The sequence below is a fragment of the Pelecanus crispus genome, chromosome 4, assembly GCF_030463565.1.
Source record: "Pelecanus crispus isolate bPelCri1 chromosome 4, bPelCri1.pri, whole genome shotgun sequence".
Taxonomy (NCBI): Eukaryota; Metazoa; Chordata; class Aves; order Pelecaniformes; family Pelecanidae; genus Pelecanus; species Pelecanus crispus.
Genome location: NC_134646.1, coordinates 42,691,761 through 42,712,568, shown reverse-complemented (window position 1 = coordinate 42,712,568; position 20,808 = coordinate 42,691,761). Strand labels below are relative to the sequence as shown.

The following is a 20,808-nucleotide window of genomic DNA, read 5'->3' as shown; positions in this document are numbered from 1 at the left end:
ATTCAGTTCTGATAAGACTGCTTTATTTTGATCTGAAAAGTCACCCTACTTCATTAGTTCCATCTATAAAGGGTGCAGAAATGATACAAGTGAAATAGTAGTCCTTTAAAAGATTCACTTCGCATGCAGTTGAAAATACAGAAGGAAGATATCCTGAATGAGATGTGGAATCCTGTGATGCCACTGTGCAATCTCTCCTCTTTTTTTGTTTCTCTGGCTATGGGTGATATACAATGTCATTTGCAATAACAGTGTATTAGGATGCTGAATGCTCTAGATATGTGTGAACTGGTTTTTTTCTCCCACTCCTGTTTTCTTGTAATAGGAACCTTAAGTCCCAGTCACAAGAAAAAACCCAATACAAACAACCAAAAAAAAAACCAACCCACCCCACTTCACAACTGCTCTCATGTTTCATTCCTGTTCCACTGCAATTCCACGATTCCAATGTAAACTTATGGAATAGAGATGCCCTTTTCAGCATTCATACTGTCAGCATTTATCCCAGATGACTGCTTTTTGGTTAGGAAAAAAAAGTCTGCTAACCAAGCTAGCAAAAGGAGAGAAAGGAAAACAAAGCAAATCCTACCAAAATGGAAGACAATTTCAGGTTTCATAAGCTGATTCTCTGTCACCTCTGAAGATCTTAGATATTTGAAGTCAGCACTATATTCGCTAACAAAAGCCTGATTTCCAGTCTCTGCTCTGTAAATTCGGCAGTCTGTCAGGTGGAATGGAATTGTACTGAGCAGATCACCTCCACCCTCTCCCTCCTCCCCCTTTTTTTCAAAAAAAACCCCAAGTTTTCTGATGCAACATTTACATAACAGAATATATTTGGTCCTTGAGGAGGTCGATGCTAGTGTGGAGAATGATCCTATCCTTCAAATGCCTCTGTGGGCAATAAAGGAAGAGCAGCTATGGGAGCAATACCAATAGCAGATTAAATTCTACAGACATTTGCTTGTTTCCCCTTTTCAGGTTTTGTGGTGGCAAAAAGACTTTTCATTTTGGTTAGCTGGCTGGTCAGTCAGTCTTGGTTGGTAATCTTCATTGATTTTTGTTAGTGTCTAATACAACTAGAATTTTAAAATATGAATATTAGAGAAGTACAGCAATGGCATTTTAGTTCACAATACCTGTTCTTAGTAAGCATATGCTGGTTTTGCACTAATGGTTAAAATCAAGGATAGATATACCAAAAAATTATAGTAAAATCATAAAGTCATAAAGGCCACACAAGTTACTTTATAGATGAAGATATTACTACTACAGCCTAGGAGAGTTGTGTCAAGAATTTTGAAACTACCTTGAAAATACTGTTGGGAAAAATTATTGTTCACATTACAATCATTACTTGCTATCTCAACTGCTTCTCAAGTCCTACCCTCAAAATATGTTAACTCGTTTCTTCCTTGGTTCCAAGGATAGGTGTGAATCACCTTTTAGGTCAAAGCACTCAAAGCAACAAATTAGGCTCAATGCTGCAGCTAGAGTTGTGCAGTATCATGTTTAATTAATTTCTTAAGGTGTCTTCCCTTGACAGCTCTCTTCAATGTAGGCAAATAAAAACAATGGCAATTTAGAGTCCCTGCTATAATTCCATACCATTGTGAATGTTGCAGGCTTATGTGCTCTGTTTCATACCACAGCAAAAGAAAGAACACCTGTGCTTTGCTCTGTGTATTTTCCTCACTCTATATAAACTGTATTAACACAAAATTACTATTTACAATATTTATGATATAGAAATATTATTATAAACATTGATATAAACAATAGTAATGGAAAAACTACCTTAAAGTGTGCCCTGAAAATAAAGCACAGGTGATAAAAAGGAACAACAGATAGCAGAAATAAGATTAAAATAAAAATTTAGAGCAGTTACATCATTTAATCTCATGATTCCACAGTGGATTTCACCTTTGCACCTGACACGCTGACATGGTTTTGCTTAACGTATTTTTCACACTGCATGTTTGCAGAATAAATATCATAGCTACAGGTGAATATGCAAACATAATTAAAGCACTACAGATATTTTCAATATCATTTTTACCCGGGTTCTTATCTTTCACTAGTAACTCAACTATCTGAATATGTTTCTATTGTGCAATAAGGAAATTACCACAGTTCATACACTCATTCACTCGTGCTCACCCTGGGGAGAAAAGTGTTCAGATCCTTAAAAAGGTTCGGGGTTTTTTTGTTGGTGGTGGTTGTTGTTCCCCCCCGCCCCTTTTTAAACCTCCTACACAGTGTTATTTACTGTCCCATCCAATTAGAGAGGGAATGCTGGAGTACATACTTTGTACTCTGAGCCAAAGGTAGTAGAATTTGCAGTAACTCTTCATTCTCAGAAAAGTTTATTCATTTAATAAGCCATTAAAGACCTTCTGTCCTCAGTACAGAATTCCCAATTCACTGTCATAGGCAGTTGTGTTATATATACTGAATAAATTTGTGAAACACAATTCCTAGGTCCCAGATTTCAAGTCTTTTAGAAAACATTGTTCCTTATCTTTGAACACTTTGAAGTAAGGACTAAGATGTGGCACTTGCTTTGACAGTCTACAGGAAGTCGCGGTAGAAAACATAAAAATCAATTGGAGGAAGTAATCCACATTCTGTGAAAGCATGCCACCATTTCCATATTAGGTGAACTTGGTGGGTTAGGGCTTCCTACCTATGTTAAGGTCATGTACATCATTATGGCAATTATGCAATACTGACCTTAACTTGTGCAAAGAGAAAAAATGCACTGACAATGCCTGATGGTTGTTTTAAAACTAGAAAAGTATAAAATGTGTGCAATCTGTGAAAATTCACATTACAGACTACAAAATATGGATAAAATTCCACTTATTCATACATAATGAAGGTTGGAAGGGACTTCTAGAGGTCTCCAACTTTCTGCTCAAAGCGGGGTCAGATATGAAGTCAGACCAGGGTTGCTCAGTTCTTTATCCAGTGAGGTCTTGAAAACCTCCAAGGAGACAGCACAGCCACCCTGAATAACCTGCTCCAGTGCGTGGCTGTCCACACTGTGAAAAATGTATTCCTTATATCCAGTCTGATTTTCTCTTTCTTCAGCTTATGCCTGTTGCCTTGTGTTCTTCCACCAAGTACCATTGTAAAGAGCCTGGCTTCCTGTTCTTGTTGCCCTCCCTGTAAAAACTGGGGGCTGCTGCTGGGTGCCCCCTGAAGCCACCTGTTCTCCAACTGAGCAAACCCTAGACCCTCAGTATCTCCTCATAGGGCAAGTGCTCCAGCTCCCAAGCACCTTGGCAGTCTTGTGCTTAAGTCCTTCCAGGTTATTAATACTTTTCTCATGCTGGGGGCCCACAACTGAATGTAGGGTCTACCTGTGACCTAGCAAGTGGCAAGCAGAGAGGGATGACTGCTTCGCTTGAGCCACCAGCTGCACCTTCTCTTCACACAGCCCCAGACGCTGTTGACTGATGAGTATGGTAATTCCCTTACACTGGTTATTTGACAAATTTCAAGTACTTCCCAGAAATTATAAACAAATTTATTGAGTGTTTCTTCACACACCAAAGAAAATCAGAATTAACACCAAGTCTTAAAGTAAGAGCAGCAGTGTACACTCATAGAGGGTCATTAGGATTTGCTAGGTTGAGTGCCATGTCAAGCACACCAGATTCATCCAATTAAGCTACAAGATTCTGATCACTTCAACAACTGCACTGAGTCAAAGGGTAAGGAAAACTAAAATAAATTTTACAAAATCTATGAAAGAAATTAATTTGCAATATCATGGGTTTGACCCCAGGTGTGTTTGGCAAAAGGCCAAGACCTCTCTGCTGTATGAGCACTTGTCATGTGCCTTAAATGGAGTCAACTGGCAGCCTTTAAAGCTCCTCATCTCTTAAATCTTTATTGCATCAGACAGCAGTTGGAGACAGTAACTATTTATGAATCTCTAATTCCATTTAATCAGTCTAGCTGATCAATGATGGTGAGTAAAGAGAAACAAATGACAGAGAGAAAGTAAAATGGCTGGAACAATATGCTCATTCTTTTAAGTAGTACAGGTACTGTCAAAAATGCTCTTAAATTAATATGAAGGACAAGAGAATGAGGGTGGGTCAATGTTGCACTTCTTTAAAATGCTGCACTTTTCAAAACACGATAATATAAAAATCGTCACAGACCACAGCATCAGCTTGCCACAGCACTCATTGCATGAAGTTGTGGATGAAAAACTGCAGAACTTCATAAGCACACTAGGACTGCATATCATCACAAAGCAAGAGAAAGTAGTTCACAAAATTAATGAACAAAGTCTCACTCAAGAAGCAGAGGGGTTTTTTTCTTGGTGAAAAAACACCTTTTTCAATCACAAATATAACTCACTCTGTACGAAGGAGATATTGGCTATGACCTGGCTTGGTGAATTTGCTTATTGTCAGGGATCAATATAGTTGTAGTTACCAAATGTTCTGATTCACTGTCCTAAGAGGACCTGTTGCAATGGCAGAAGTGGCTACTGCTTCTTCACCTGCTCAACGGAGATGACTGTCCCAATATGACAAACAGCCAGCTGACTCCATTCCTCAGTTAACAGCTGCCTATCCCAGTGTATTAACATAAATCACCCCTCATTCAGTTTATGCTAATGCCCTGTGGTTTAGACTATGGCAGCTGGTTACCTGCACCTTGGTCACACCCATCCTGCAGGCCACACTACAACCATCAGAGAAGCTGTGTCAGCTGCTGTGGGCAGGAAGAGTGCCAGCTGCTAGAGTTTATTACCACCTGAGAGCATGAGTCATCCCTAATGCCACACAGTATTTAGTACAACTCTGAATTTCTTCTCATTCCATAAAAGTGATTGAGCACCTTTTATAACATGTAATCCTTCTTAAAGCTAAAGAATGCTGAAAAAGTGTACCTCAGGCAACTTTAAGAACATGCCTGCAATGTCTATTTAATATACTAGCAATTTCAAAAACCATTAAAACATTCAGAAGCTGTTCAGTCTACAATGTTTGGAGAAGCACATGAAAGAGATCTGATTTTCCTGTATCTCAGACAGCTTTGTCAAATACCCATACAAGAGGATACAGCAGTGATTGTAATAAGTCATCTACAGTTTGTCATAAAAAGCACTTAAGTCTTCTGGTAGAGAACAAAAATTGCCACAAAGTCAGATCAAAGGCATGCTGAGATGCCAGAACAATATGACTAATTGTTCTTTTTTTGTCTCACTATTTAAGAAGAAGCTTGATCTTGTACTCAGTAATATTTATTAAGAGAATGTGACTAGAGGCCATTCCAGTTGCCTGACCCCTTTGTTGGCTTTGCATACAGAGAAGTATACTGACTGTGTCTTGAGGCATTTCCTATCAGATAGGAAGAAACATAAGGACAGAGAAGCAGTAGTGAACAAAGAGTGTTTTGAACCTGTTTACAGATTAGTTTTACTTGCCCCAATCAAGTAGCTGCGTAAATATTTGCTGTAATAGACACTAATGCCAACGTACACTGCTTCGGTAGAAGAATCATGAACACTATTATCTTAATACTACATTCTTATTCTCACATCTGCAGCTAATGGGTACAAACGACTACCAGCAATTACAAAATTTCAAACTACTAAGTGCTTCAGCTGTACTGAGAAACAACGTTTCAATAATTAACTGTTCTCAAAATCAGGTTAAATAAACAAGACATGATGACTAATTATAATTTAAGACTGCAACAGATGAAATTATTCTGATGTGAAGGAGGGATCCAGCTGTAAAGCTTTTGACATTTTTCCACACAAGCTGTCCATAAGCAAACTGGAGACCATGATATAAAGGAGAGTATAAAGCTGGTTGGAATATTGTATAAAATGAAGATAGAGATGATGCTCCTTAAACTTGCAGTCTGAGAAAAGACTGCTAAATACCGTGAAGACAAGTCTGGAACTGATAGCAACTGTAACAGATTAAAGAAGAGATCTGCAAAGGGAAATATGGCATTATTTGCTGTCCTGAGATGTGCAAAACATGGCACACACTGAAACCAGTGATGGGGTATCAGTGGTGTTGAAGGAACTCTGGCACTTTATTTAGAGTCACATCCTGATCAACCACGAGTCAAACATGGCAGTTGTTGAGAAACAGGGAGGCATCATGCTTAGGTACCTAAGTGGAAGGAGAGACTACAAGATGTATGAATTAGCTCTAGCATTGGCTCAGCAGAAGTAATGGTTGATCTGGACAAACACATCCTACTTTTGGACCCTCAATTTCAAGAAGGATGTGGACTAGTTGAAAAGAATTTCAAAAAGAATAACAATGTGGCCAAAAGCCTAGAAAACATGACTTACCAGGAAAGACTATATGAATTAGGCTTTTCCTAGCCTGAAAGAAAAGAGAACCAAGGGTGGACATAACAACAGTCTCAAAGTATCTAATAGATTCCTTCAAAAAAAGAAGAGGAATAATTTATTTTCTATGGCCATGGTGAGCAGGAAAAAAAGTTAATGTACTTTAACTGCAGCAAGAAATACCTGTTTTAGCTATGACCGAAACTAGTGCCCCTGACTTCTTAAATTTCTCATATTAAAAATACTGAAGCAATGTAGTTCCTAGCAGGCTGTGAAGTATTCATTTTTTCAGGTTTTTAGAAACAAGTTAGACAAGCATATATGAGCAATGACATAGGTATAGCTGTCTCTGTCTTAAGAATACATTAGACATCTTTCTGAGATCCCTTGCAGTCCTATGGCTCTATGATAATCAAAACTTAACTCTCATTCGTTGCTGATATATAAACTCTCAACTTTAGGAAGGTCATGTATCTCTGATAGCCAGCTGCTATATTTCAAATATGCTTTTTTCATCACTGCCCTTCTGGGATGAGCTTCCCATGAACTGCTGCAAGAAGTAATGCATTACACTCCTTCCAAATATCCTTAATGTTTACAAAGGCTCAAAAACACTTCACTTGCTAGTCTGCTAACTCTGTCATCCGAGATGTTTGTAGATATTGCCACCTGAATTTCCACATACACGACTGTATCCACTTTCATTAAACATCTTATGTTTTGACTGCGTGCTCTTTGGGGCAGGGTTTATCATTTAGTTTTTAATTTGAACAGTGCTAAGTGCAATAAAGTCTCCCTCATGTGTGAATGTTAGCTGCCATGGTACTGCAAACAATAACGACACAATGTGCTAACAAACCAACACAGCAGGGTGCTGTGGGAAAGAACTGAGATTAATTTCAATGCGATTGGCCATGTAGCAGAAAGTGTTTGCAGATGGTTTGGTGTCACTTTTTTCTGGGCTCTTTCCATGGAAAATCCTGCATCAGCACTGTATGCTGGTGGTTAGCGCACAGTGGTTCCTATTCACTCAGAGAAGATACATTCCTATTTATCTGGCTCTTCCTGAAATGGCTTATGGATTCAGGACCCCAGAAAAAGTCATTCAACTGCCCCTTCTGTTTAGCCTGTTTTTTTCATCACTGGTGGACTGTTCATAGCCACACTCTTCCTTGTTTTTATTTTAAACTTTTTACAGCCTTTGTAAATTATGTGTGATTTGTAAAGTGCCCACCAATAAAACATTAACTGTAAAGGACAATGGTGATTTTGAAGTTAGATATTGAGTATATTCTAGCCTTCTGGTTCCAATTGGTTATAATCCAGCCTTCACCCTGAAGTGACTTGATTTCATGAAGCATCAGCCAGCCTAAGAAACAGTGCTTTGGCTGGAGAGATCTTCTGTCATTTGCCTTTGGGCACTTTGAGGTTGTAGAATTTACTTTTCACAAAACCGAGATCTCTGTAGATATCCCCATACTTCTCTTTCTAAAGTGCTGGAGACCACATATCTTTCACACTCTTCTGTTAAATTTCACATCACTTTCTACCTCTGTGAGTGCACGGAACCATCATGATTATTCTCTGCTTCCCATTTCTCTTCCAGCTGTAGGTCAGCATCCCTGAATCCTATCTTACGAGTTGCATCGTTAACTAAAATAATAGCCATGCTGGGTCAGAACAAAAGTCCATTTCATTTGACACTGTTTCTAACAGGGCTCTACAGCAGACCTACAGGAGCAGAAGAACATGACAGGCAAGTTTACAGGTGCTCCTGTAGAATAAGCTCCCTGACTGCAAGGATCTGTGGCTCAGAGACGTTCCAAGGCAAAGGTGATGCCTTTCTTAAAAAAGCCTAGGAGTGGGTTTTATTACGTTGCCCTGTGTCTTAAGAAGAATGTCAGGAGTAATTTAAACAGATAAGTCTACATGTAATTTTATGGGCTGTAATTAAGTACATTCAGCATCACTCCTACAATGCAAGGAGGTCCCAAAACTTCTTTTCACAACCCTATCCCATAAAAATTCAAAAGCAGGCATGGAAAGTGTTCATTGATCAGGAAGTAAGCAGGACAGAGAGCTGTTCACTGTGGAGACTACAACCCAAACAGAAGCTGACTATCAGAACTACACTATTTCCACAGGTAGTGAGCGCTCTTGGAAAATGAACATGGTACACTCAGGAATTTCACTGACCAGTATATAAAATTAAGAATTATGAGTGGAATAAATAACAAACATAGCTGACTGAGGCATTTATGAGCAGAAATCTGAGATGGAACACAGTGATTAATGGAAAGCTGCAGTGATTAGCTATAAAACATGTTTTGTTCACTTTTACACATCAGTGACCTGGAAGAAGGAATTCGCAAAATGGTCATGAATTTGGTGGTTAAACCAATCTGGGCAAGGACAGTCTAACAATAGAAGAGTTAAAATTACAATTAACAACAATTAAGCTGGAAAAGGAGTATGGGATAGATGTCTATCCATAATTCAGCGGTAAACATGTGACACGGCGAAAGCTAAGAATAAACAAACAATAAGCCTGAAATACCTTTACAACAATACACATAAATATTAAAAGCATGACAGAAAGCCAAATATAAAAGTCTCATGTCTGTGTATATACAGTAACACCATTTTATCTAGAAATAGACAAAAGAGGCATAACTTCAAAAAGCTACTATACATACTGCTTTCAATGAAACTAAAGCCAAACAGAACACATGTGTGATTTAAATACAGTAACTGTTCATTTTCCTGTGAAGTATGTATTCACTTATAACTGCAAAGATGACAAACATGGCTAACCATTGAAAGCACAAGTATCTGTTACCATACATACTTACCCACATGGTCTGTATGTAAATACAATATAACTTTCTTCATCGCTTCGTTCGATAAATGTAACGCAAGTGTACTTTTCCCAGTGCCGCATCGCTTGTTTGAACATGGCGCGCTGGGTGCCTGGAAGAATAATTGTATGAGATGAAATAAGAGACTTTTCTAACTGTGTCTTGTTCCTTAAAATCAGATATTAATACCACGAATATAGGCCTGGAAGGAGTCACTGGATCGTGAAGTCCTGTGTCCCAGCAGTCCCATAGACTGCCAGACTCCAATTAAAGGAATACTCAGACCATCAGCTCATCATAACATATCTGCCTGCAAGGGGACCGTAAGTGTCTGACGCACTCTAGCAAACATAAAACCTGCAATAAAAAGCACAGCTATGTTACACCAGAGGAAGACAGCAGAAGAAATTTAGCGCTGCTTATGTGCCTGCTTTAGTATAATATTTTCTAAGCATTTTCCCAGATGAAATTATCAAGTGGACCACATTGGTGGTGGTGGTGGTGGGGGAAGGTTAAAAAAAAATAAACAAGAAAATTGGGGAACCCTGGATCCTAGCTATCTAGTGAGAAGGAAAAAAAAAAAAAAAAAAAAAAAAAAAAGAAAAAAAAACCCTACAGCCTTCAAATCTGGAGATCAATTCAACCTAAGCCATGTAAACATGCATACCAGTCAAGGCATTTGATTTTAATAATGCTCTCTTGAACAGGAACCAGTTTCCACTTCTTTACATCAAAACCTGTCCTGGTTTTGGCTGGCATAGAGTTAATTTTCTTCTTAGTAGCGGGCATTATGCTGTGTTTTGGATTTAGTAGGAGAAGAATGTTGATAACACGCTGATGCTTTAGTTGTTGCTAAGTACTGCTTATGCTGGTCAAGGACTTTTCAGCTTCCCATGCTCTGCCAGGTGCACAAGAAACTGGGAGGAGGCACAGCCAGAATACTTGATCCAAACTGACCAAAGGGCTATTCCATACCATATGATGTCATGCTCAGTATATAAGCTGGGGGGGGTTGGCTGGGGAGCAGCAATCGCTGCTCGGGAACTGTCTGGGTATCAGTCGGCGGGTGGTGAGCAATTGCATTGTGCATCACTTGCTTTGTATATTATTTATTATTATATTGTTATTATTATCATTAGTATTTTACTTTATTTCAATTGTTAAACTGTTCTTATCTCAACCCAGGAGTGTTTCTCACTCTTACTCCTCCGATTCTCTCCCCCATCCCATCGGGGCAGGGGGAGCGAGTGAGCGGCTGCGTGGTGCTTAGCTGCCGGCTGGGGCTAAATCAGGACAAAACCTTTCAGAAATGAAATGATCCACCAAAAGGGGGAAATTCTTAATTTGGTACAATACTAAGCATACATAGATATTTGCTTTAAAAATGAGAAACACATTCAGAAACTATCAAAGCCATGCTCTAGAAACAGAAGCAGCCCAGCCAGCTTCTCACCACAGAACACAAAGCCAGCTACTATACACTACTTCAGGTAGTACAGCAATGTGATTTCATTGCCTGACAAAAGACAAGGCTTATTAACTTAGAGGCAGCATCTGAGAATACAGCTGGAAATCTACAAAGAATGCTATGACTTGGCATGAATTTGCTAGCAGAAACACATCCACCTTGCAGACTTTTATGAAGATGCATGTTACAGCATAAGATAATTTAAAAAATAAAAAAAAAAACAAAACTTTTTTTTAAACTTCAAGACAACAAAACCTCAAAGTACATAAAAACCAGCAAGTTCAAATCATGTCAGGATCCTAAAAATTAAAGGTTATTTCATCCCATCTTGCCCTTTTCTTTTATCTTTAAGCAGTGTTTGCCAAGCTTTAGAATTTATCTTTCGTTATGAATAAGGTAAAATGTTTAACATGATAGGCTTTAATTTACTTTACTTCCATTACTTCAGAAGATGGTAATCCTAATGCAAAGGTCACACTTGGTATAGTACTATGTAAATACCCAAACTAGAAGTTTGACTGTAGCTGTAAATTTGAAAGGAATAATTCTGGTTTCTCTGTATGCATACAATGTGTGACCATTTGCATGTTTCTTTTGGTTCTCTGTATTATTGTGCACAATAAAGAAGATGTTACTACATATTTTTCCAATCCATCTTTGCTTTCCTCCCTCCTTTTTTGTTTCAAATTACCTCTTACATCCACATTGATATTGACCCATTTACATTTTTCAGGGATAACAAATGTTTGAAACTTTTTCTACAGTTTTCTGCTAAGAATTCTATATATTTTGAAGTCAGCCTTTCTTCTTGTCATATATAATGTCTGTATGTACCCATCTGAAAACGAAACCGAGGAATTACAAAACACATTTGAGTCAGTTTGTTGAGTGAAATCAGTTTAGCAGAATACATCACAACAGTTAAATTAGTTATAGTCTTGTGCTAAATATCCTGCATTTTTTAAAAAACAGATTTCATGATATTCTGTTACTTAGGCTCTTGAAAACAAACATGCAACAAGAAATATTAGGAAAAGAAAAAGAGCCTTCCCTTTCTAAAACATAACTATACATTTTCATAGCTTGCCTTTGGGAACAATTTTTTGAATTATGACTAATATTTTCAGAACAGATGTACTTCAGGCCTGATCCAACAGAAACCCTTCTATTGACTTCCATAGTATGACTTGACTTACAATTAAAAAAATCCCTTCTCCTGAAGCAAAGCACAAAACTTACCAGTGAAATTTCCACCTATTACATATGGAATGACACCCCCTGGCCATATTCTTTCTGTTCGTGATGTAGCAGCTCTGGGAAACCGGTTTTTTTCATTTTTCCCTGAGAATTTTACAGTAGTTCTTCCTTTAGATGTATTATTTTGCTCAAAGCCTGTAACGATAATTAAAACACTGAATGAGATCACACACACACAAAAAAGAGAACAATTATTTTCCAGCAGGTCAAAGTCAGATTATTTCTTTATGCCCTTTAAAAGTAGGACATTACTGTTATGCAACAGTCTATCATTACTTAGTTTTCTGAGAAATGTTTGAAATGAAGAGTCTAAATCTTCATTTTTCAAACATATTTAGAGTGACAATTTGTGCATATATTTATCAACTTGAAGGCACATTGCATAATTTCATGTAAATTTGCTCATTTAATAATAATAACTAAAAAATATTTTTTTAAAAAAATCATACTCCCTGTGTATTTTTTTTCTTTAAACAAATTAGGATTTTTCCAGCAAAGGAGGAAAGACTTTGGCCAGACCCAAAGTAATCAAGGCATTCACTGTCCCTTTCATTTTTATTGCAAGATCTGGAAAAAGCAAGTGCATGAGCATCCTTAAGGCACTGGACAGAAAGAAGCCCTTAAAGTATTAGATTGGCTTTTATTATCACAAATTACAAGGGAAAAATAGATAAATTATTTGCAAAGTTGTATACACATGGAAAAAGTCAGAGAGGATCATTTCTCCCTTCCTGCCTCTCCATCACCTGTAACTATTAGCAGTAGATACATTTTCAGATTAAATGCGGTTAGCTGTTGTCGCCTTAAGCAATTTATAAGTTAGTATGAACATTAGGGCAGCTGATTAAAACAGATCACTTGAAAGGCGGGCAGCAAATCCTACTCAGTGGGGTTGAATTCTTATTCCTCATTGAAGGGTACACCTTCCCTCTGTGAGTACCCACTGTGCTACCAGTTCCACCTAAGCGTTAATGAGTATGTCAGGACTGGGGAGGATTCCAGGCCAGGATCATGGTATGAACTAGAAGTAGTAAGACATTTATGCCAAATTGCATGCAAAAGACAACAAGCATTTATTCAATACTAAAATTGTGATTCTCTTATAACGAATGATGATTGTGTACCAGTGCACATCTGCAAAGGCGGTTACTGTGCTCTGGTTAATCTTACAAGATATGCAGTGATGCATTTAGACATAATGTGGTGTGATTAGAATGGAGTTTCACATATTTTCCTTTTTGCTGTTGAGGTTTCATGACATTAAAGTGATGTCTCTTTGCATCAAATATGGTGAGTAAACTCAATCAGTATTAATGGGGATTCCACATATATAGCCCACTGAATTCAACTACATTCATACTGACAAGAGTATGATTAGTATAAAAATATGTTTGTTTTCAGTGTAACACACCACAAATGCTTTGAACACACTATGAATCATCAGAATGCCCCAACTGGATCCAGAAAAAAAACCCGCATAAAAGTAGCGGCTATACAGCATAGCCTACCTGTACTGAAAAGAGATTGTATTGATACCACTTGGATTGATAACTGTGAACACATCCATACAAAAAAGCTAAGGAATATTTAATAGAAGATTTAAAACTACATATTTTAGCTTCCAGATTTGATGCTGGAAATAGACCTCTAAGAAAATGCAATTAATCTCTTCATTACTAGTCTTGTACTATTTATTTTACAGTTTGTTGATGCCAACAGTAAAACAGAAAGGCTTTAAAGTGTTAAAGTACTATCATCATTAATGTTCATGACACATTATCATATCAGGCAACCTGCTAATTTAAACAGTGAAAATACCAGAGCCAAATCTTCTTATCCTGTCTATAAGCTGATAGAGGGCACCTCGTTTTTTTGACATCCCATGCTCTCCAAAGCCACCTTTAAAAAGAAAAGAAAAGAAAAAAAAAAAAAAAAAAAGGAGTTTTATGAAAGTTAAAAACATGGAATCTTACCTCTACAGCAACTATATAGCCTGGAGAGATTAGAAAATACCCCATAAAAACTGCAATGTTGTTTTTAAGGAAGTTTAACATTCTACAATGACTCACACAGAAATTCTTCAAGTATTCTTGACAATGAAACAAAACCACATTTTTAGGTGAAAAATTTTCTAATATGCATTCCAGAATGTAAGCCAACATGGTCTTTGTTATTCAGACAAGTCATGACAATTACATCATCTAGTTATTATTTGGAGCTTTTTTCTTCCTTGTGACCTTGACATCCTCAGAGCCATATTGATTGACAGCTAAAAGCCTTACTCTCACAGAAATTTCCTGAATGCATGCCATAATCTTCTCATTTCATGGGAGGAGAAAGAGGGAAAGCAAACACCCAAAGTTTCACCAAAAAAAAAAAAAAAAAAAAAACCACAACCCAACAAAACTGATACAAACTTAATATGGTTGATTTTACCATGAAAGATTTGGTTTTCTTTGTCAGCATGCAAATATATGTCAGTGCACTCTAAAGGCTTTGAAACATCACATGTTGGTGTATACTGCAGTAAGACCTCTCGGGCATGTATATGTCTGTGTCATTTTAGCAGTCAATGAGCAAGAAAAACTAAGCTATTCAGTAGTTGATTTTAACATTTATCATGCCATTTACAGAAATGCAACACATTTCTAGGTTTACTGTGTACATTTGATGCATCTGCCACATACTCCCTTCACATATAATCCTTTTGTGGCCGCAAGTGCCTCTGCAAACACCAGTAAACCCGAAGAAAGAACACTGGCAATACTGCGCTAGTCAACAAATCATTCAGAATTGTTCAGAAAGTTTTGTGATTTTCAGAAGTTTGTAGTAGGTTGCATTTTAAATTTCAGTATCTGTTATAGGACAAAAGAGATTTCAAATTACTTTTACAACAGCAAAAGTAAAAAGATAGAAATAAAAGGACCATTGAAACCTCCAACCACCACTAAAAAGACCTTTCCCAACTTCCCAGAGAAACTTTCAATATATATGTGGAAAAAATATTTATTAAACAGCAACTTAAAATCATATTACAGATGAGAAAATTCCATATAAGGCAAGTGAGTTCGTGTGGCTGCTCAGTGAGTAACAATGTGCCTAATTATTTGGATTACACTGTCACATAGTTGCTGGCTCCCTTGAGAAAAATTTTCCAAATTTTTTAAAACATTTTAGATAGATGAGGTAATAGTTCCAACACATTCCTTTTCAACAAGTTACATTGTAACTATAATACACACTACAGAGAATATGACAATTCCATTCCTTGTATTGACCATCACTAATGTAATTGTCTCTCACGTTAACATTCATCTTATTAAAAAAAAGGCATATAGCTAAAGATTCCAAACAAATATTAAAAAATCCTTAACAGCATCAACTGTCACAGACAGATAAAAACAAAGAATCCACTATTTGCTTAAAGAAACTATTATACCGTAATTATTTCTAGAAAAAAATATTAAACTATAATTTCCGTGTTACACAGCCTGTGTATTCCATTTAGTGAAAAACTGAAGAAAAAGTATCTCATATAACTAGCCTGTCTCATATGAATAATATACAGTCTTGCCAAGTCACAGTCTAAAGAAGTTTAAAAAAAAAAAAAAAATTATATTCGCTGCATCTTCTCATAGTTCATGCAGGAGAAGGAGGATACTTTCAACAGTTTGGACTCATAATATATACATAACAATTTTATCAGCTTTATTGTTCTTTCTGGTTACAATGATTATGTGTATTGCGTGGACAAAACAACAAATAAAATGATAGAGCCACACCCTGAGAAGCGCACAGATTAAGTATCTGGTGCTGCAAATCCAGGCAGATAATCGTCACCAAAAGGAGTATTCACATAATGTGAATCAGAGCCTGTGAAGTAACATAATGTGAATCAGAGCCTGTGAGCCTCAGGATTTCCAATTAGTAGTTGCAATGAAAAATGTGACTCCACAACTCCATGGTTTCCACCCAAGTATCTAACCCTTCCACCCGACATCAACTTTAGTTTGTGAACGGCAACAACAGAAAATGCTCAGAAGTCAGGTTAGTAATTAATTGTCATTGCCTCTGTAACTAAGGTAAAATGTTAATTTGTTTTCTATTTTACAGACATTTTACGTTCCTTTTCCAGTTGCTAACTAATATCAACTAGTTAGTTGTTGGCAATTTACACTTTTGGAAATTAGAGGGGGGAAAAAAGCAGACTAGGCTGTGCAGTTTGCAAAAACAGGCTAAAGTTATAGTTTATGCAAAATACTGTAAATTTAGAAAAATAATCACATATGTAAAGTGTAAAATTGAGTCCTCCAACTCTATTTTTAGAGAAAACAAGAATGTTGAGAGTTCACTGAGAGCCATTACAAAAATCATGAACTTCAGCAGAGTTTGTTCTCCAAAGTCCAGTCCCACTGACCATTGCAGTTACATTGATTCCTCTTGTGCAATAAAGGTAGAAAAATTTGATCCAAATGCATTAGTAATCCTCAATAGGATGACTCAATATCCTGAACAGGATACTGTCCACAGGAAAAGATAATGCACAAATCTCAAGACAGGTAAGGAAAGAAAATTAAATAACAAAATATTAAATATTATGAAAAAACAGCCTAGAAACATATATTCTTTCTGTGGCAATTGACAAAAAGTAACTGTGCAGTTAACAAAACACAACAGAAAAGCAAGAAGAGAAAGGAAAGTCAGCAGGCCAAAGAAATCGCTTCACTGCATCCACTTTAAGGGGAAATGACCGACCTTGCTCTCTACATTTTGTCAGCAAAACTAGCGCCTGAAATACCTTCAAAGCCAATTAAAAATATTTGTTTGGGGTAAAGAGGGGGCAGGGAAACTGCTGACTCTATTAACATCTTAAAATCCAGCCTTGATCTAGAAATCAAAGGTGTTCCTGCCTTGAAAAAATGAGTGGCTTTAAAAGGAGATAAAATACATTTTCAAATTGTTATAAAAATAGTCTAATCACAACATCTAACTAAGGAGAGTAAAAATATTTTAAATATATCAATATTGAAAATTGCTTCTTTGGTCTCAAAAAATTCCTTTCTGATCATTCCTCAAAGTGATCCTTATTTCCACATATCAGGATTTATCAAGTTAATAGTAGCTCAGTTCAGGAACATATGGAACAAGCTTAATAGAAAATAAATTCCAGTTATGCATTTATGCATTTTCTAATAGCATTTTCCACACTTTTCCTAAGTAACTTGGCCTTTTTTTGTACCATAACCTGAAAGTTTACAAATTTTAATTTATGAATTTACAAATCAGAGCCTGAAAGCATAGATCTTTTTAGACATTAGAGACACATCCATTTAGGCATGGATTATGTTTTCTCTCTCTCTCACACACACACATATATTTACACATAAATAATATCTCTTTAGCTGTCTGTCTGAATATCCAGCTGCCTGTGTTAATCAGATTGCAGCTTCTGGCATTAATGTACTGTATGTTAACAACAGCAAAAAAACATGTATTAAGATGTCAGATAAATAGTTGCTTTTTAGACAAGACAAATTCTAGCAAGGATGACATGTTCTTGTGTTGCTTCTAGATCTGGGTACAGATCTGGATGGAACTGAAAAAAAGAGCAAAAGGAGGGGCTGTAATCCAAGACTCCCAGTGTTGCCTCCAGGATTCCATGTATGTTCTCCATAAGCCATTTGGGCTCTGCTATTGGGAACTTTTAGCAAAGAAAGCAAAGCTTTGTGCAATTTCCTTTCCCACATGACTACCTGCAGAGTGGACTTCCTGTTCCTACGAGTTTCTGCTCTTCAGTTCAACGAGACATTTTTAAATCAGAAATGCCAGAATAAAATTAAAATGTTAGTTTTTCTCTTTCTTTCCCTAAAGCAAATTTATACTCATTGTTTAATAACTTTTTAAAGTGTAAACTATCATTAGCCAAAACATTATACTGATTTTCTACATTTAAAATGAGATTGCCTTCTATACAGAAGTAAATAACAGGAAAAAGATGTTAAAAGAAGGTTGAAATGTCATACCTGTGTTATGGCCAAGTCTTTCGTTGGAGTGCTGCGTAAGGTCAATTGTCCTGTCAATTTGAAAGATTTTTAAGTCTTCATCATCTAAGGCAATATCTCCCCAAAAGACAGCTTTAAATAAAAAAGAGCTTAATTTAAGTAAAGAATTTACTTAGACATTAAAACCAATCTGAAGAATATAATGCCATGTTACAACCCTTGGAGAAAATATATGACAAATATATATAAATATCACAAATATTTGCTTACTGATCTATATTTTTATACAAAGAAAGAAAACTACCTAGCAAAAGACAAATAATTTGTTTCAGTATTCTCCTAAACTGTTACAGTCTTTTTAATTTCTTTACACATTGCCTAAATGCAATCATTTAAATGTAATGCCAATCTATTAACAAATTTTCAGCATATGTGTTGTTTTCTGTAAGTAAATACAACAAAGCAGAAAAGACACTGAAACATGTTTACATTTGAACTATGAAGTCAAAAACATACAGTACTGAGAAAATACAACCTTTGCATTTCCTAATATCTTCCTGAAAACGGGAATTAGCTGAAGTAATTTTTATTATGTTCCAAACATTTTCTATATTACATTATGTTTGCCTCAGAGAATTAATATATGTATCTATTTTCTGTTAAACTGAGTGAAAAACGCCCCTTTATTTTTCATTTTCCTCTTGGTTTATTTGTATGCTTTCCTTTTACAGTTAATCTCACTATTACAATTCTTTCAAATATTTTGCTTTTCAAAGCTCCAGTCTCTCTTCTTTTTAACTTTTCTTTGGCCTTTTGTGTGGGTTGTTTCTTCTCTCTTTTCCTGTTCTCTTTCAGGCTCTCCCAGTTTTTTTTTCTGTTCGACTTTTGTATAGCTAGCTCATCTTCCCTAAGCTGCCATCACAACTCAGTGAACCAAGCTATAGGCCCACTTGCAAGAATTCAGGATCTATAACCTCAGTCTTTCATCTCTGCCTGTTTTTGCTGAGATTTTAACTTGAGATCTCCCTGCCAACTCAAACTTATCATTAAAGCTGAACTCAACATGCCATATCCTCAATTGCTGTGAATGAAGTCAACAGAGCATATACCAATTAACATGAGCTGAAGCAGTTGTTTATTATCTTTATCCAAATTCTTCCTTTTCCCTCTCTTTACTGCCTCTGTCAATAGCTCTGTTATTCATCTCCTCGGAGTCACAAAACCCCTGAGTTCAATCTTGGTGTCATCTTCAACTCTTTCCCTTCTTTCCCCCATCCAAGAAGACGTCACTAAGTGTGCTTGGTTGTTCATCACAGAGTTCCACAACAAATTGCTTTCTTCACTTCCATACAACTAAAACCATGTCCAAAGTCCAAAGAAGTCTTTACTTAATCAAAAATGTATGTATTTCTAGAGAACTCCCGGATATTACATTACTTCCTCCTATCTCCATTCTTTTCCTTGAATGCAAGGCAACTAGAAGAAATCACATTGAAAATGCCTTTGGTCTGCCTTGTAAAATACCTTAAAAAAAAAAAAAAAAAAAAAAAAAAAAAGATCACCTACAGAGAGTTCCAAAATGAAAATGAAAATTTTCAGTTAAAAACATAACCAACATCTTGTGTTTTCCCTAAATACGGATATTTCCATGTATGTAATTTTTATACAAAAAGATAGTATTTCTTAGAAACCACAAGTATTTGAGACCATTTCTGAAACTGTTCAGTCACTTCTAACACATTTCTGAACACTCTCCTTCCAAGGGTCACTATTTCCTTACGTTCATATTGGGCACATCTTTCCTCTGGCTAGACTGCTCTCACCAGTGATGGTTTTTACCACCAGACAGATCTAGTGGCAGCTCTAGAATTTTTTTTTTTTTTTTTACCCTTAAGCTTCTAGGAAAAAAATCTCAAATTGTCAGGGTTTTGAAAAGTGAGGGGAGAAAGTCAGTAGACTCCATCTGACTCAAGTAAAATATTATTTATTATTACTATTATAAACACCCTCTAGAGATTTCTCTTGGATGTCATTCATAACAGGGGACACTGTATAAGCACAATGAAAGACCACAAACTTTAATAAACAGAACAGAAAATGGTAAGAGGAAGAAACTATTAACGAAGACATTATGCGCCCCAGCAGACGTCACACAGATTGTCCGCACCAGACTTGAGAAAGTGCTAAAGCTTAATAGCAAGCCCATTTTTCTTTCCTGGTAATATTGAGAGTTAACAAAAGGAAGGATCTGAATTAACAATAGATAATTAAAAAAAAAAACTTGCTGTCAGAAATGCATTAACAGAAATCATTTTGGTTTCAGTGTGTAATACTGGTCTATAAATATGAAAACCCAAGGCAAATCGAACTTCAGAAAAATAATAAAGTAAAAAAAAAAAAAAAGGTGGAAAAATATCCTCCTTAGTCTTGATGATGCATCTTTATCACTTCACTGTGGTAACATTCACTTTGCCATGAAAATACAAATAGCAAAAATATAACCCTTTGAATTTGTCTGACATAAATGCATTGAATTTGCATGCACATATATAAAATACACCTCAGTGTTCAGGCAAAGTATAATAACTTTGTCTGTTGGGTTAGAAAGGAAAACAAAGCTATGCTATTTTTGTTGAACATCTAGACTGCTAGCTAGTTTTTGATTAGCAACCAAGCACAAGGTTAAGTTTAATAATAATATAACCACTGTAATCTAACAATAAGTGCTGATGCAAGTTTGAGGTTATTGTAAACGAATAATCTGTGTGACCAATAGGAGCTAGATTCATTAACTAAATATGAGTTAACACTGAAGAATTAAATATATATGATTGATTGTTTAAAAGTATAATGGAAAGTTTGGAGCTTTCTTCAGGCCAGTTT

General features: G+C 36.3%; 1 protein-coding gene across 1 annotated transcript in view; it reads right to left on the bottom strand.

Moving 5' to 3' along the window:
- The window catches only part of TLL1 (tolloid like 1), a 135,449-nt gene that overhangs the window by 58,232 nt on the left and 56,409 nt on the right, over positions 1–20,808 (bottom strand). The window contains exons 2-5 of the mRNA XM_075708918.1: positions 17,947–18,057; positions 13,742–13,822; positions 11,906–12,058; positions 9,193–9,310 (exon numbers count right to left, since the gene is read on the bottom strand). Of these exons, the coding sequence (XP_075565033.1) occupies positions 9,193–9,310; positions 11,906–12,058; positions 13,742–13,822; positions 17,947–18,057 (463 nt within the window). The remainder of the gene's footprint in view (positions 1–9,192; positions 9,311–11,905; positions 12,059–13,741; positions 13,823–17,946; positions 18,058–20,808) is intronic.